Source organism: Macrotis lagotis, chromosome 1, assembly GCF_037893015.1.
Source record: "Macrotis lagotis isolate mMagLag1 chromosome 1, bilby.v1.9.chrom.fasta, whole genome shotgun sequence".
In the NCBI taxonomy this organism is placed as follows: domain Eukaryota; kingdom Metazoa; phylum Chordata; class Mammalia; order Peramelemorphia; family Peramelidae; genus Macrotis; species Macrotis lagotis.
Genome location: NC_133658.1, coordinates 155,398,198 through 155,415,316, shown reverse-complemented (window position 1 = coordinate 155,415,316; position 17,119 = coordinate 155,398,198). Strand labels below are relative to the sequence as shown.

The 17,119-nt window shown below is 39.6% G+C and overlaps 1 protein-coding gene and 1 pseudogene across 3 annotated transcripts in view; both read left to right on the top strand.

Moving 5' to 3' along the window:
* EXTL3 (exostosin like glycosyltransferase 3) overlaps positions 1-17,119 on the top strand; it is a 72,355-nt gene that overhangs the window by 35,994 nt on the left and 19,242 nt on the right. For all 3 annotated transcript variants that reach the window (XR_012473266.1, XM_074209188.1, XM_074209187.1), the window contains 3 exons: positions 1,818-1,945; positions 4,879-5,023; positions 9,703-9,831. Coding sequence is in view for 2 of the 3 variants with exons in the window: in XM_074209188.1 (XP_074065289.1) it covers positions 1,818-1,945; positions 4,879-5,023; positions 9,703-9,831 (402 nt within the window). In the remaining variant the exon portion in view is untranslated. The remainder of the gene's footprint in view (positions 1-1,817; positions 1,946-4,878; positions 5,024-9,702; positions 9,832-17,119) is intronic.
* LOC141504284 (large ribosomal subunit protein eL6-like) lies at positions 9,838-17,116 on the top strand (annotated as a pseudogene).

Genomic DNA, 17,119 nt, shown 5'->3' with positions numbered 1-17,119 from the left:
CATTTTCCCAGCCTAAACCTGTTTTTTGGGGGTGCGTCCTGAGCTTTTGGGACACTCCCACAAGGGTCTCAGTGTGTGAGGTTCTGTCCTCCCTCCTGGTTTGTGAATGATCATAAGCGCCCCCCTCTGCCACGGGGCTGAGGTGGGGGGGTGCCCTGCTGTTCTGTGGGACGGCCTAGACTTCGATCAGGATCTGAATGTGATCAGAGCTCCAGAGTCCTGTTCCAGGGGCAGAGGACAGAGCTTGGCAGTCTCTCTTCACTCCCCTCCCTCAGCTCAATGGGCTCATGCCCTGAGGGCTCCTGCTTACAGGCTCCACCTGCTTCTGGGCTGCCCAAAGACCAGGCTGCTGGCTGTGTGCCCTGACGGCTGGGCTCCAAGTGCTCGCTCTGGCAGAGGTCCCCTGGCTGTTTCCCCACTTTGTGCCGGTGCTCCCCGGGGTGCAGCTCAGGAGACTCCCCTGCTGCTGTGAGCTGAGGCTCCCAGAGCTCTGGGGCTGCCTCCGGGAGGCTGAAGTTCTCTGGCTCTGGAGGGCCACCCCTCCGGCAGGCTGCCCCTCCGACCCCCGGGGAGCAGAGCCTTTCTGCTCTTTTCCAGGTTACCTTGAGTAGGAGAACTGCCTCACTGGGTCCCTTTGTGGGTTCTGTCTCTCGAAAGTTTAGTTAGAGTCCTTAGTTTATGAGTTTTTATCAGAGAGCTCCTAAGACTCGATCCCTTCATGTCGCCATCTTCTCCCTCCTGGTTTCTAATAGAACAATAGTGTTCCATGACATACATATACCACAGTTTGCTAAGCCATTCCCCAATTGAAGGACATTTACTTGATTTCCAATTCTTTGCCACCAGAAACAGGGCTGCTGTAAATATTTTTGTACAAGTAATGTTTTTACCCTTTTTCTTCATCTCTTCAGGATATAGACCCAGTAGTGCTATTGCTGGGTCAAAGGGTATGCACATTTTTGTTGCCCTTTGGGCATAGTTCCAAATACCTCTCCAGAAAGGTTGGATGAGTTCACAGCTCCACCAACAGTGTAATAGTGTCCCAGATTTCCCACATCCCTTCCAACAATGATCATTATCCTTTCTGGTCATATTGGCCAATCTGAGAGGTATGAGGTGGTACCTCAGAGAAGCTTTAATTTAGCAGTAATACTTTAGAAATTCTTGGAAAGCTGATTAAAGCTATTTACTTACAACATATTAGTTGCTTAATGCATATAGAGAGTGTGTCATCCATGTCAGTTTTAGTAATTGGGAAGATTCTGTCTCTTATAAAAATACTGAAATACCTTTAAAAATTGCATATAAGATATCCTAAATTAGGAACAATCTGAACATCAAATTTGACACTGACTACATAGTTAATTTACAGATAGAAATTATTTAATAATAATATCCTAGGAATTAGTTTTAGGATAAAATGATCCTTGGGGCTTGTCAAATTAAGTTGGATAGCACCATGACTGCTTACTCAAGAATGAGAATTCCTAATCTGAACTCTGTTATTTTCATCTTAAGTGATTTTGGATTTTGTTTTTCTTCAGTGTAAAAATAATCTGCACCCTGGCTTGCTTTAGAAAATAGATTAGCAAGTAAAAAATGAGGCTATAGCCACAAAGATCAAATTCTACAAAACTCTTGCATTATAAAAGCAGTTTTCATTCTAAGACTTGTGTGTTGGTCTGTGTAGATGGCAGTAAACTTAATTCTTCCATAAACTCAGTTATGTTTTCCTCTGGCATAAGCTTTTCTTGGTTCCATATGCTACACAGACAACATTTATCATACTGCTTCCTGCTCCTTCTTTCTTCTTTTAGGTGGTTCGCACTGAGAAGAACAGCTTGAACAATCGCTTCTTACCCTGGAATGAGATTGAGACTGAGGCCATCCTGTCCATTGATGATGATGCTCACCTGCGCCACGATGAGATCATGTTTGGCTTTCGGTGAGGGGCTGGTTGACTTTTGTGCAGCAAGGGGCATATGACAAAATTCCAGGTTCTTCCTTAAAAGACTTGGGGCATACCAGGGTGTGGAACAGATATTCAAGTTTAAAATGAGGTCCTGGAGCCTGGACACTCAACTCAAAAGCACATCCCCATTTATAGATAGACCTCAGGGGGTCAGCATTTGACTGTATAGAGGTATCTTTCCTGGAGGGGATCTTCCTAATTCTTAGGTTTCCTACTTTCTAAGTCATTTAGCAAACATTATTTAGCCTTTTCTGCAAGACTCTGGGGAAATGGAGAATTAGAATAAAATCTTGACCAGTAGATACCCTTGATGAGAAAGGTAGCCCAGGAACTCTATTGACAAGTCCAAGTTTCTGTCAGTTTAGAGATTGGCCTTCCACTATTTCTCTTAGCTACCTCTTAGTAGCTTATTGAAGCAAGTGTTCATTCTTTTACTAGGCATTTTATAAATCCTTCTATAAGTCTCTATCTTGTACCAAGATAGAAACCAGACAACTTTGCTTGGGCAGTATCCTTCTGGGTTTATACAGTGTGGGGAAAATGGAGATACATATTTTGTTTCAGTATAGTAGGTCTTCCATTTTTGAATGATAGTCCCAATGTTCAGTATAGACCTTGCATCAGGACTGAAGACAGCAAAACCAAATTCTTGGGAGAAGAGGGTCATATTGAGCTAAAGTTTCTGGCCCTTTGCTTAACCAAAAGAATAAAGGTTTTAGGCAATTGATGGTCTTTTCCATCTTTAAAAGATTGAAAGACTTTTTAAAAACGAGTTTCCCCCATGTGACCTTTGACCTTATAGTCAAATGTAGGAATTGAGATTTTTAAGAACAGAGTCCCAAGGGCCAGCTAGGTGGTACAAGTGGATAGAGCACCCGCCCTGGAGTCAGGAGTACTTGAGTTCAAATCTGGCCTCAGACACTTAATAATTACCTAGCTGTGTGGCCACTTTAACCCTACTGCCTAGCAAAGAACCTTAAAAAAAAAAAACAACCCAAAACCCAAGAACAGAGCTCCAGGTTGTGAGTTGCTGCCTAGATAATATGTAATCATATCTGGTTACAGTTACAATTCAATATCAGGCCCTCTCATGGCTAAGCACAGTCAATTATATGACTGTAACCATATTAATTTTTTCCTGCCCCTTGCCACCCTTTTTCTTTAAAATTCCAATTGGCTTTTCAATTCAACTATGTTCTGTCCTGAGAAAAACTGTTCCATCTGAAGCAACCAATAGAAGCAGAAGAGAGGAGTGAGTAGTTGGCACATTTTTACTGTATGCACCAATAGGCTTTCTCCTGGTAAGAGAATCCTTTGGTTGGCCCTTGAACTCAGCCTCTTGATATCAACTTGTGTAGGCCAAGCAAGCCCACAAAAATTGCCTTTTGTAAAAGATGCATATATGGAAATCTATGGATAGGGTGAATTTGGGGGATAGTGTGGGTTTATGGGCTGGAAAGAGTTCTTTTCCTGCTTCTAGTTCTTTTGACATTCTGTGGATTTGGAACTTTTGAAGGTCTAAGTCAGACTGGAATGAGCCTATTCAATAGCCCATGATTCATACTGATCTACCTCCCTGATTCATTATTCTTTTCCTCCCAGAATAGGCAGTGAATATACCTAGTGATGCTCCCTCTCCCTCTAAGAGTTCAGTTATGGGTTTCTTATTGGTTATCTTTTTAAAGAGGTGTAACAACCTCATTTGAATGTGTTTAACTTCAGTTAATACTACTAGATGTCCCCTCAGATGTGTTGGAATACAATACAGAAGTAAGGAGTATGCCTCCTTAATAATGTTATTGTTGAAATCTTTATTATTGGTGTTTTTTTTTAACATTAAGTCTTGCACATAATTCATGTAGCTCTGAACCTAACTAAGCAAAACTTGACAGGAAAAGAAATGACCTTTATGATTCTGGTCAGCAAGGCCAGTCTGATTGACTTAATTATTAACATTTTTCTCTGGAGAAAGGAGGTCATTTGGGTCTTAGGAAACAGTATACAAAATTTTACTGCCATAGATTTGATACCAGAAAACAAACTTCCTTTGCTCTTCCTTGCATCAAAACTACTATAATATTTTAAAAATCTCTCTAAAATTGGTAAGTTAATCTTAGATTTATTATTTGTATAATATTTACTATTTCCTTAGTGAATCATCATGTAGTTTCTTACTGAGCTGAGGGCAAAAAGCAGCTTTTCCTTTAGCTCTGTGACTACCTGTTCGCTTTCCTATTTGATTTAGAGCCCAGGCAAATATCCTCCTGTGACTTTACACCGTTCTTTGCTCTGATGCCACAACAAATATATCCCTGAGAAGTGGGGGTCATGCTTCTTCTACTCACATTCCCAAAGTAGGCCTGTCTGGTTTCTGACTCTTATTGGCATAGCAATTTCTCAGGAAGACCTTAATTTGTGGTTAGAATCATCTGCTACTAGAAATTAAATAAAAAAAACTCAAATTTTTTCCTTTGCTTTTAATTTTAAGTGATAATGTTTATGAATATTCATAATTACATGACTGGAAAGAACTTCAGAGGTCAACCAGTCAAATCCGCTAATAGGTGAGAAATTTAGGCCCAGGGTTACTTAGGAAGTGTCAGAAGAGGGATTTGAACATAGACTCTCTTGACTTTAGGACCAGTGCTCTTTCTCTACTGTGTTAAGCAGCCTCTTTAACCCAGTTAGATTTCAATCTTTTCCTCAAATCACATTCTGAATTTGACATGGATGTTAGAGATCAGAATAAATGTAGCAAACTAAGAAAGAAGATGGTGAGAATATAAGATTTAGAACGTGGATTGGGTTGAAATATGTATGTAGAGTGTTAAACAAGTAATAGGATTAAGATAGTTAATAGACTTTTCAAGGCAATGAACTTTGACATGTCTGGGCCTTTTTTATAGGGTATGGAGAGAAGCTCGAGATCGCATTGTGGGTTTCCCTGGGCGTTACCATGCTTGGGACATCCCACATCAGTCCTGGCTCTATAACTCTAACTACTCCTGTGAGCTATCCATGGTGCTGACAGGTGCTGCCTTCTTTCACAAGGTAAGGAAAAATATATTGATGAAGGGGGAACCAACTGTAAGCATTCTTATTCAGGGTTGAAAATTTTTACTGAACTAATTCTCCTGCCTGCATCTTAGAAATGAATTTTATTGTGTTAATTAGAGTAATCACATGTAAAAATTCTATCTAGAAATCAAAATAATTGATGGCAGAAAGCAGGAATTACATTATAAATAAAACAACAGTTGTCTATTTGTTATGATTTGAGGGGCTTCTGGAAGGACTCCCTATTCAAAAATGTCTTTCCTATTACATGATATAGTTATTCCATTTTAGAAATCAGTTCCATTGAATCTCGAAGACTTTTTTCTTAACCTTGTTAAAATGAAAACACACATTTACCATTAACACTAGAAGCCATTATGTAGTTATATTTTAGCACAGGATTAATTGATACCTTGCTGAGCTCTAGCAGTACTTTGTAGGACAGAGACACTAAAATACGAAAGGGAAAGTTGCTAAAAGACAGAAATGAAAGAATGAGAATAACATTAAATTTGTTGTTTAAACTTTACAAAATGGAGCAATTGGGAAATTCCCAAGTTGTTTTTTTGAAGCAGACAATTGAAAGTACAAAATAAGGAGAAAGCTGATTTCAACCTAATTCTAAACCTTATCACTAAGGGGCTAACTAAAAGTAGGTAAATTGTTAGGATCCAGGGAACACATACCTAGGAATTAATTGTTTAAATCCCTTGTTCTAGAGGGGATCCCTGAGGACCTTACTTTCAGGGAACTTTCTTCTGTTTAAGGAAGTTTTCTTCTATTTAAGGCAAGCTGATGAAATCCATAATAAATGATAGGATCATTGAACTCAAAACCTTAGGAGAATTCATGTCTAAAATTGAGTGGTTTTTGTTTGTTTTGTATGTACAAATAAACATGATCAAGAAGGAGCCAGCAAATACAAATCAATTATACTTTTAGATTTTTGACTAAATTGCCTGCCAAAGGTTATTTTCAAAAAAAGATAACATAGAATTGCTTTGTTAAAATATTGACTTATAGATAGAAAGCCAAGAGTAGGGATGAATAGGCACTTGTAGCCAGAGAATTGTCTAGTAAACACTGTTATTGAAATCCACTTAGGGGTGGCTAGGTGGTGTAGTGGATAAAGCACCGGCCTTGGAGTCAGGCGTACCTGGGTTCAAATCCAGTCTCAGACACTTGATAATTACCTAGCCGTGTGGCCTTGGGCAGGCCACTTAACCCCATTTGCCTTGCAAAAACCTAAAAAAAAAAAAAAAAAAAGTAGGGGATTAGGGTAGCAATGTATATATACATTGTTAATGTGCTAGTTAGTTTTTCATGACTATTTTTCTTTCTTTCCTTTTTATTCTTTGTTATAAAGGATGGCTCTCTAGGGAGAAAGATCTATTTGGAGATAAAAGTAATATACAAATAAAATAAAATACATCAATAAAAATATTTTAAGTGGATTTTTTTTTTTTTTTAGTTTTTGCAAGGCAAACGAAACAGGGTTAAGTGGCCTGCCCAAGGTCACACAGGTAGGTAATTGTCAAGTGTCTGAGACTGGATTTGAACCCAGGTACTCCTGACTCCAAGGCCGGTGCTTTATCCACTACGCCACCTAGCCGCCCCCAATCCCCTACTTTTTTAAAAAATGAAGGGAATTTTATTTTATTCTCTTTTTTCAGGGCCAAATTTGATCTCTATAATTACATAGTGTTCATTTTTTTCTAAGATGAATGCATTATTTCCTTTTTATTATCTCTAAATATATCTCTTTTGTTCTCCTTTCCCCCAAACTTTTTCTTATAAAAAGTATAGAAAAGAAAAACTGATGAGCAAAACAAACCAGCATATCTAGGAAGTTCTACAATGTACAGTATTCCATGTCCATGAAAATTTTAGAATCTCTAAAGAAGGGAGGTGGGTCCTTATATCCCATCTTTAGAACCAGATTAATATAATTACACAGTTATTACAATTACACAATATTTACTTTTCATTTTTTGTGGTTGTTGTTCTTTCCACATACATTGTTGTCATTGTGTATATTGTTTCTTGGTTCTGCTTACTTTGCCTGGTATCATTTTGCATAAGTCTTTATATTCTGTATTCTTAATGATAAAATATTTCTTTTTTAAAATAAATTTTTCTGCTCAAAACTCTTTTCCTTCCTTTATCCCCTCCCTCCCTCCCTCATTGAGAAGGCAAGAAATATTAACTCCATATACATTTTAAGTCATACAAAATATATTTCTACATTAGCCATATTGGGGGGGAAGTAAAAAAATTAAAAAGAAAAAATATTTCAGTCTATTCAGAATCCACTTTCTCTAGTAATTGATAGCATTTTTCATCATGTATACTTTGGAATTGTTGTGAATTATTTTATTGATCCGATTAGCTATAATCTTTGACAATTGATTATCATTGCATTATTGCTGCTGTTTTTTATAATATTTACTTAGTTCTTCTTATTTCACTTTGCATTAATTCATCTAAGTCTTCCTAGATCTTTCTAAAAAACCATCTCCTTTTTCATTTCTTAGAGCACAACAGTATTTTATCACCATATACCAGATGGGCATTCCCTTAATTTCCATTTTTTTGCTATTACAAATTTGTACATATATGTGTGTATGTGTGTGTGTGTGTGTGTGTGTGTGTGTGTGTGTCTTTTCCCTTTTTCGATCTTTGAACAATTATTTAGTCATTTTGCAGACACTGTACATCTACTTTGTTTCCACTTCTGTACTACTACTATTTTGGTTTATGTAGTTTTTCTTTTTATATTTGAAGACTTTGAAGTATATGTGTAGCTAATAGGATCTCTAGAACAAAGGATATGAACTTTTTTTATCACTTTCTTAGCATATTCATACTGTTGGAACCAATTTTGTTCAATATTTTATAAATGATGTGAAAGAAAAAATGGACAGTACTATCTTCATGTTTTTGCACAATGCATGAAGCCCGTCTTTGGGCATTGGGAAACACCAAGTTGATGAAGAGCAAATGTAGGAAGATCTCATGAGGCTTTCAGAGTGGGTGGAGAAGTGACGTATGAGTTTCATTTTGGGCAAGTGGTATGCATGTAAAAAACATGAGTAATATTTATAGCATGAGACACTCCAAGCTATCAGTGATGACTCAGAAAAAGGGCTTGGAGTCATTATTGACTGTTCTCTGAAGAATTTGCCAAGTGTTGCTGTTGAGGCCAAAAAGACCAATAAAATTTTCAGAAGGGGTATAAGAAACCAAACATCCATTGTTATCTTACATTGCTCCGAAAGTTGCCCACGGTTTAAGTTAGTATAGTTTAATTAGGATTCACTGAACCTGGAGATGAGCCAAAAAAAAAAAATAACCAAAATGATGGAATACTCTTCATAAAGCAGGATGAAAAAAATTTTAGAGTTTAGGATTTTTAAAGTTCAGAAAGATGAAGGCCAAGAGGGATTTTGATCTAATTTTATACAATCCAGAAAAGGTGATCCACAATTCTAAAACTAATGGAATGTACTGCCTTCTGTCAACAAGTAGTTGCTTTCAGAACCTGTTATCTGAACAATAGCAATAATAACAGCAATCTGAATGGAATAACTTGATTGCAAATTGGTTCCAGAATAGTTTTGATTAGTTCCTGAGCAATATGTCAATTTTTGGGTTGCATCTCTGCTCTTTGAACTTGGAATGGAGAGAGGTGGCCATACTTGCCCCTGATAAATCCCAGATTCTGTTAGAGACAGATCAACAACCTAGGGTGTTGATTTTAAGAATCTGAAATGTCTGTTTTAGAGATGAGTATGTAAACAAGCTCTTAGGTAGAAGACACAGGAATTCCAAGTTGTCAGATTCTTTCCTTAGTTCCTCCATTGAGTTGTTTAGAGACCTTACACTTAGGTTCAACGAGTCAACTGCATAAGAATTAGACGGGAGATCTGGTAGAGTTGTAGTTACTTGGGAGTGCTAGCTGATTACAAAAATGATAGGATTGTTAAAGAAAATTAATGCAATTTTCATGTACTATATTGCAATCTCACTTATCTCTATCTAAACTTTTTAATCACAATTTCCCATCCCTTTATCCTAGATGATGCTTTGCCAACAGTAGGTACTTATTAGATATTTGATGAATTACATCAAAATATAATGTAAAAACAAAGGGAATTAGTAGGCAGCTGAGCTTTGTTTTAATCAACTGGGAGAGCAGGATGTTATAACCTGTAGTCTATAAACTTACGTGAAAGATCACTGTTTTTCAGTATATTTGTTTTTCTTTATAGTGCTATATATTTTATTTTATACATCTAAAAAACATTATTTTGGGAAGGGGGAGGGGGAGGTCCATGACACAAAAAACTAAGGATGCTAAGTTTAGAGGATCCTTTTGGATTCCATCTTTTATTAGTGACTAACAAAATGAAACATCTAGAAACATGATAAGGTTGGAGAAGGGTCTGTAAAACATGTCATGAGGATAGTTGAAGTAACTCTGTGTGTGAGATTCATTTTTGAACTGTTCTTTAACTTTTGTTCTTTCATTTTTTCTTGTATATACTTTTACTACATAGATAATAAGCTTCTTGAAGAAAGAGAACCTTGTATTTTTTTGCACATAAAAGTAATGTGATAATCTGAAATGTTGGATAACCTCTTAAGGGGTTTTTGATTTTGTTCCCCAATAGTATTATGCCTACCTGTACTCCTATGTGATGCCTCAGGCCATTCGGGACATGGTGGATGAGTACATCAACTGTGAGGATATTGCCATGAATTTCCTTGTATCTCACATCACCCGGAAACCCCCTATCAAGGTGAGAGATTTTGAAGAATGAGAGGACAGATGTCCTTATGGTCCTTATAGATTGCACTTAACAAAGTCTTGAAAGTTAGGAAACTTGGGCTTGATATTGATTTTGTTGCTGAAAGAGTTTGAACTTAGCATCCAGTCTCACCCACAGATGGTTGCCATTTCTATTTTATCAGTTATGAAGACTGTTAAGCTTTAATTTTATATTGAATGAAGGAAGACTATATGTTTAAGGGTGGGTAAGTTGTTTCCACCTCAGATTGGAGTATCTGTCTCTTGATTTCACACAGAGAGACATTTCGTGTTCCATTGAAAAACTATCTCCTTGTATATCTTGTTGCTTTATTGTCATATTTTTAGGATTTTTTCCATTTCCTTTATTTCCTCACTACTTTTTAAGAAATGTGTTTTTTCTCTTACACAATAACATTTGATGTTTGTGATGGTGCTTTTAAATTTGCCCCATACTATATGTGTTACCTAATTTAATCCTCTCAGTGACCCCCGGTGGTGGGCAGACTAATGCTATTATCCCCTTTTTATAGACTGAGACCCTGAGGTGTGTGCCAAAGCTAGTCAGTGGCCAGGAGGTGGGGGACAGTTAAAGGCAACTCCTCCTGACTCTGCACCCAGTGTCCTCCCCACTCCCCTGGAGGCCTCTCTGATTCCTGCATCTTTACTCTTAGTGGGCTGCAGTGTTTGTCAGTGCTTTAACTCTTCCTGTTGGTTGGTCTGATAAATTGTCAGATGTTCTTGGAGGATGAGGGTAGGAAGGGGCGGGAACAGATTATGCCCAAGACTTTAGTAACAGCAGTTTTTTGGGACTCTTCCACATTCTGTTAGTCTTGGCTTTAGGATAAGTCACCTGCTTTGTTTCCTATTCTTTTATATCATCTTCCATTCTAGTCATAAAACATTGCTAAAGGGGGAGTGCCATGCTTCCAATACAGAGTGAGTAGATTTGGGTTTTAAATAGACTTCATTAAATGTGGTGTGGTTTTACTTCTGGGGAAAAGACAATATGTGATCCCCATAGGTGAGCCAGACTGGAATGGGGTAACCCAGCCTGTGAAACTCAGGGAGATTTCAGGTGGGGAGCATTGAGCAGAGGTTCTGAGCTTGAGCTGGCAGCCTGGATGCATTTCCCAAAATGGGTTGACTGACTTTGCTTTTAAGAAATTGGGGGAGGGGATGGCTAGGTGGTGCAATGAATGGAGCACCATTCAAATCTTGCCTCAGACACTTAATAATTACTTAGCTGTGTGGCCTTGGGCACTTAACCCCATTGCCTTGCAAAAAAAAAAAGCCAGAGGATTTTGGGGCAGCTAGGTGGTACAGTGGATAGAACACTGGCCCTGGAGTCAGGAGGACTTGAGTTCAAATCCGGACTCAGACAATAATTACCTAGTTGTGTGGCCTTGGGCAAGTCACTCAACCCCATTTCCTTGAAAAAAAACTAAAAAAAAAACCCGTAAGAAATTGGGGAAGTGGAGAAGCTTCTTCTAAGGCGAGCCTTTTGTAGCATCAATTGCTACTCTTTTCTTTTAATGGGGCCTTATTCCTTCTAGTGGGTCATATCTATTTCTGCAAGTGTTAGTTTGTAAATTTGGCCATTTGCCTCTGATTGCTGAAACTTCAGATACTGCTGCTGGTGGCTCCAGGCTTTTCCATTCACCAAGTAATAACTAGTAAATTCTAGAGTTTGTAGTTAGTTTGGCTGGAGCCTGTGGATTGCTGGAACCTGAGCAGTCTTATGGACAGTTTGTAGAAGCCCCAGCCTCGTTGTTTAGTCTGTGAGACTGGGCCAGAGTCTGTTGGCTTTGAATATTCCTTTCCAGAGTACCATATTCACCTCAGAGTTCCCATACTTATATACAATGTAAATGGATATACATCCACGTATGATGACCAAATCCATCAGCCGACTCTTGTTGTGTGGCCCCACAGGGTTGAGATGAACATCTAGTTTCCTTTTCTTTCTCTCAAAAAGGAAACATTTCAAAGTACACTGATAGATCTGAAGCAAGCAAGTAAATTGTATACTTTTACTTTTGACTTTGTTTAGCAAAATGGCTGGTACAACAGTGCTATCATTTTCAGGTCTTTCTTTGCTTTTTCCTTACATCTCTAATTCCTGAGTTTTTACTATGACTTGGGGACATTTTGCCATTAGGTTAAAAGATAATGGCTCAACATGTTTTTTAGTGACATAATTAGCTTGACCCAGGGCTTGGCCCCAAATATTAATGGTCATTGTATGGATTTTTCTTGCTTTAAAAAAAAAGAATAACTTATTTCAGCTTCTCTTATAAATATAAGAATCAAGCAGATTAGGTTAATATTCATCATTAGTATTAACCCATTTACAAAGTAAAATATTCCAAGAAATTGAAATATTTAAAATGAAAGCAACTTAATTAAATAAGAATTCATCTTTTCTTTATGATTGCATGACAGTTGTGAATTCAAAAGGGGGAAAAAGAAGAAAGGCTCCTGAAGCATCGCCATGACAGTAAACATGACCCAGTGAAGGAGCCTTCATTCAGTGACTCCCACTGTTGAATAATAGGCTAGAAAATCCATGTAACTGTCGAATGACCAGATTGGTCATGGTCTGTCCAAGCCTGTGTCCCCTGCAGCCTCTGCCTGACTGTGTCAGTTATGGCAGAACATTAGCTGCATGTGTAATGGGTATCCTTTAGCTCCTCAACAACCCTGGGAGGCGGGTTTACCCCATTGTAAAAGTGGAGAAACAACGGGAGACAGTTCAAATCAGGATTGTTCCCAAGGCCCCTGCTGGATAGATAATCTATGGCCCTCCAGGGGGACGCCTGATAGTGTTGGGCCACATCTTCAAATTTTCTGCTCTATTGCATTTGTTTGGGCAGGTTGTGCCCTCAGATAAGACACAGATGGTCATAGTACTTGATTATGTAATCCAGCTACAGCAGACAAGAGCACTGGGCCTAGAGCCAGGAAGACCAGACACTCTTACTCTGTGACTGTGGACCAGTCATTTCACTCACCTGAAAGATAGGGATCCTAATGGCATTTACCTCCCAGGGTTGTCATGAGGACTGTAGATCATATTTATAAGGTGCTCAGCATAGTGTCTGGTGCACTGTAGGTAATCCATAAATACTTACACCTGACTATTTTTCTTAGCTTCCTACATTAGTCTCTATGTCGATCTGTGACTTCTGGTGTGGGTGCCCTCCCCATTGTTTTACATCACAACTTCACTGTGATGTTGATGACACCCTTTAAAGTTGCTTTGGCTGACAAATACACCCTTGTGTAGCCATTATGGTGAAGAACCCCTCTAAGTTTGGGGAGCCTGGTCCTTTGATGACACTATCCATTGCTGAGGTCATTCTGGAAGCCTTTCACATTTGGTTAAGATTATACTGTTATTATAAGCTTTGAGAACCCATTGAAGAACTGGAATAGAGAAAATGCTTCTTATGAAAAGAAAAAACTGAATTTGTGTCTTGAGTCTTTTTCAGTTACTACAGATAAATTGGGGAGGACTATCTGAAATCAATACCTTTTTCAAACCAGCCCTCCAAATCACTGAAATCTTTAAACTCAGAGTAACTTTAGCATTCATTTAGTCCATTTCTGGTCCCCCTTTTCATTGACTCATAGATTTAGAGTTGAAAAGGTCCTTAGAGTTCATCAGTTCCAACTCCTTCATTTTATTATTTTTATTTTTTTATTTTTTGCAAGGCAATGGGGTTAAGTGGCTTGCCCAAGGCCACGCAGCTAGGTAATTATTAAGTGTCTGAGGCTGGATTTGAACTCTGGTACTCCTGACTCCAGAGCCAATGCTCTATCCACTGTACCACCTACCCGTCCTCCAACTCCTTCATTTTACAGATGAAGAAATGGAGAGTTTTAATGGAGGTAACCATTGTAACAACAGAGCAATTAGGTGGTCTCATGGCTATGGTGGGAGCTAACATGGAAGATGAAATACCCTCAAATGAAAGGGTTGTGATATAATTTGTCCACAGTCACTTAACTGGTTAATGTGGAGCTGTGACAAGAACCCAGGTCTTTTAACCTTTCTGGACAATCCCAGATTAATCCCTTCATGGGGTAGGACTTTAAATTCTGTTAACTCCTTCTTTTTAAGTATGTATGCCATAGCACAGAATCAACACCTATTATAGAGTTATGTTGGGAAGCAAGCCCAGGATTTGCTCTAAAGGAGATGTGACCCTGAATGTTGGTCCCCATACCTCTCTCTGTCTCTATTTTGGGCTCCTAACACTTGTTTTGCCTGTCTCCTGTGGGTGTTGTGGAGGAATGTGAGTACAAATGTTGTTATTGGAAAGATATAATATGCCTACATGACTGCTTCAGCCACCAGTTGAGAGATGTGCCCACTCTGCAGCCTAGAACCTTAGGGGCTGCCTCACATCATGCTCCTAGTAAATGAATGCCCTGGAATAGAACACAGGCCCTTTCCTCTCTATTCCAGTGCCAGACATCAGATAGTTCCTCTCTTAGTTCCTCTTTTCACAATTCCCTTTGCTTCAAAATGATAAAACTATAATCCCCAAATCAGGTGTTTCACTGTGGGGTAGCCTTCCTTCTCCTGCTTCTTTTCCCTAGTCATCCATCTGAGGGTATTCCATCTTCCATGTTAGCTCCCACCATAGCCATGGGCTCAGTGCTACCTAATTACTCCATTGTTTCAGTGGCTACCCTCATTAAAACCTTAGTAATCAATGATCTAAAAGGGTCCCATTTGGGATGGAGGACTAAGTGACCTTAGGCAGGATTGACTTGAGCAAGAAGTTAGGTTGGTAGATAAGGGAAGAGGAGTATGAAGGGCTGCCAGTCTCTGGCCCCTCATTCTCTGGGTATCTCCCTTCAACTAAGAACTTTACAAATCATGATTAAATTAAATAGCCTGATGTTTCCTGGAACTTTCATCAGTGAGTTTAGAACCTCCTGGGAAAACTACTCATCTGAAGAGCTTTCTGGGTCGAGTGGGGTCATCTGCATTGGATGGCTTTATGCCTGTGCTTTAATGTTGGCTCCAGGAAGAGACAGGCAGCAAGAGAGTTGCTGGGTGGATGCTGCTCTTATCTCAGTGCTTGCATTGCTTTTCTAATTGAGGAAGGAACTGCTGGGGAGCTGCAAGCTACAAGCTACAAGCTCATTGTTGGTTTGAACTGGAGGGTTCTTCTCGAAACTGTTAATAAGCCTGGAGCTGAACTCTTTGAAAGGGGGTATTTTCTTTTTTTTTTTTTTTAATTTTTTTTTTAGGGTTTTTTTTTTTTTGTAAGGCAAATGGGGTTAAGTGGCTTGCCCAAGGCCACACAGCTAGGTAATTATTAAGTGTCTGAGACCAGATTTGAACCCAGGTACTCCTGACTCCAAGGCTAGTGCTTTATCCACTACGCCACCTAGCCACCCCTAAAGGGGGTATTTTTCAAGAGGCAGGCACAATGAACACATTGGATTTCCAAATCAGATTTAGCTCTTGGAGCAGATTTTTAAGAAGGTGACCTTGCTGGCTAGCAAAAATAATAATGATGATGGCTTACATTTATAGAATGCTTTTTAGCTATGTGAGGATTAATGTGGTGGTGCTCTGTAATTGAAAATGTAAGCCCTTTTCATCATTAGCTTGCAGAGTCTGTTTCTGCAGATCCTAATGCTGAATGCACTCAGGAGAATGTTGTCTTATGGCTGAAGAAAAAAAGAGAATAGAGGCAGCACAGTGAACAGAGACAGGAGAGACTCAGGTTCTAATCCTGACCCTGACTTTTCTTAGTTCTGTGGCCTGGGGCAAGTCACTTAGCTCCTCTGAAGTTGAGTTACCCCATTTGTGGAATGGGAAGCACCTTCCTCATAAGGTTGCTTTTTTTTGGGGGGGGGGAGCACTTTGAAAGAAACTGCCAGAGTGCTCCAGAAACATGAGCAGGCTGATGGGCAGGTGCTGCTGTCCAGGGGGCTGAGAGGCTGTGACTTGTGCAAACTGACCCCTGCAGGGCTGGGTCAACTCTCTGTCATATCAAGGCCAATCGGGATGCCACTAACCTTGGACTGTTGTTGTTGATCAGATGGTTAGTGCCCACTGGTATGAGCCAGGCACTGACTGTGCTGAGCGATCTCAGTGAGGAACGGAGCCAGGACTCCCAAGGTTGACTCTTTGCATCTGAGTCCAGGCTTCCTGACCTTCCCCTGGGCATGACAGGATTACACAAGAGGTCCTGTCAGGTCATACCTGTGTTATACCCCAGACCCACAGAGAGGGAGAAAGAATCCCTCTGTTGGCTCTTTCCCCTTCTCTCAAGATGGCAGACAAAAACCCCCCAAAGCCTCCAAAGGAAAAGGTCAGAAAGGGAAAAAAAGGAAAGGAAGGCCAGAAAGGAAGATGGGGCTGAAAAGGTGGTGAAAAAACCTCGAAAGCATTGTAGTCAAAACCCAGTCTTGGCCCGAGGGATCGGCAGATACTCCAGGTCTGCAATGTATTCCTGTAGAGCCATGTACAAGCAGAAATACGCTGCACCAAAAACCTGGATTGAAAGGAAAAAGAAAGACAGGGTGCCTGCTACTATCTCAAAGCCAGTTGGTGGTGATAAAAATGGAGGAAACCGAGTGGTAAAGATTTGCAAAATGCCCAGGTATTGCCCTACTGAAGATGTGCAGAGAAAACTCTTAAGTCATGGCAAAAAACCCTTCAGCCAGCATGTGAGGAAACTTTGGTCTAGCATCACCCCAGGCACAGTTCTGATTCTGCTCACTGGCCGCCACAGGGGCAAGCGTGTGGTTTTCCTGAAGCAGCTGGCTAGTGGTTTGCTACTGGTGACTGGACCTCTGACCATCAATCGGGTTCCTCTACGAAGGACCCATCAGAAATTTGTCATTGTTACCTCTACTAGGGTTAACCTTTCTGGTGTAAAAATTCCAAATCATTTTACTGATGCTTACTTTAAGAAGAAGAGGCTCCGTAAACCCAGACACCAAGAAGGAGAGATTTTTGACACATGACACATTTTTGACACACAAATATGAGATTACAGAGCAGCGCAAGGCTGATCAGAAAGCAGTGGACTCTCAGCTCCTGCCCAAAATCAAGAAAATTCCTCAGCTCCGCGGTTACCTGCGTTCTGTATTCTCTCTCTCCAATGGAGTTTATCCTCACAAATTGGTGTTCTAAATGCCTTGCAGAGAACTCTTATTAAAATATTTGGAATAGCCAAAAAAAAAAAAATCCCTCTGTTGGAAGATAGGTGATTTAAACTGAAATCTGTGCTCTTCTCTTTCTGTTC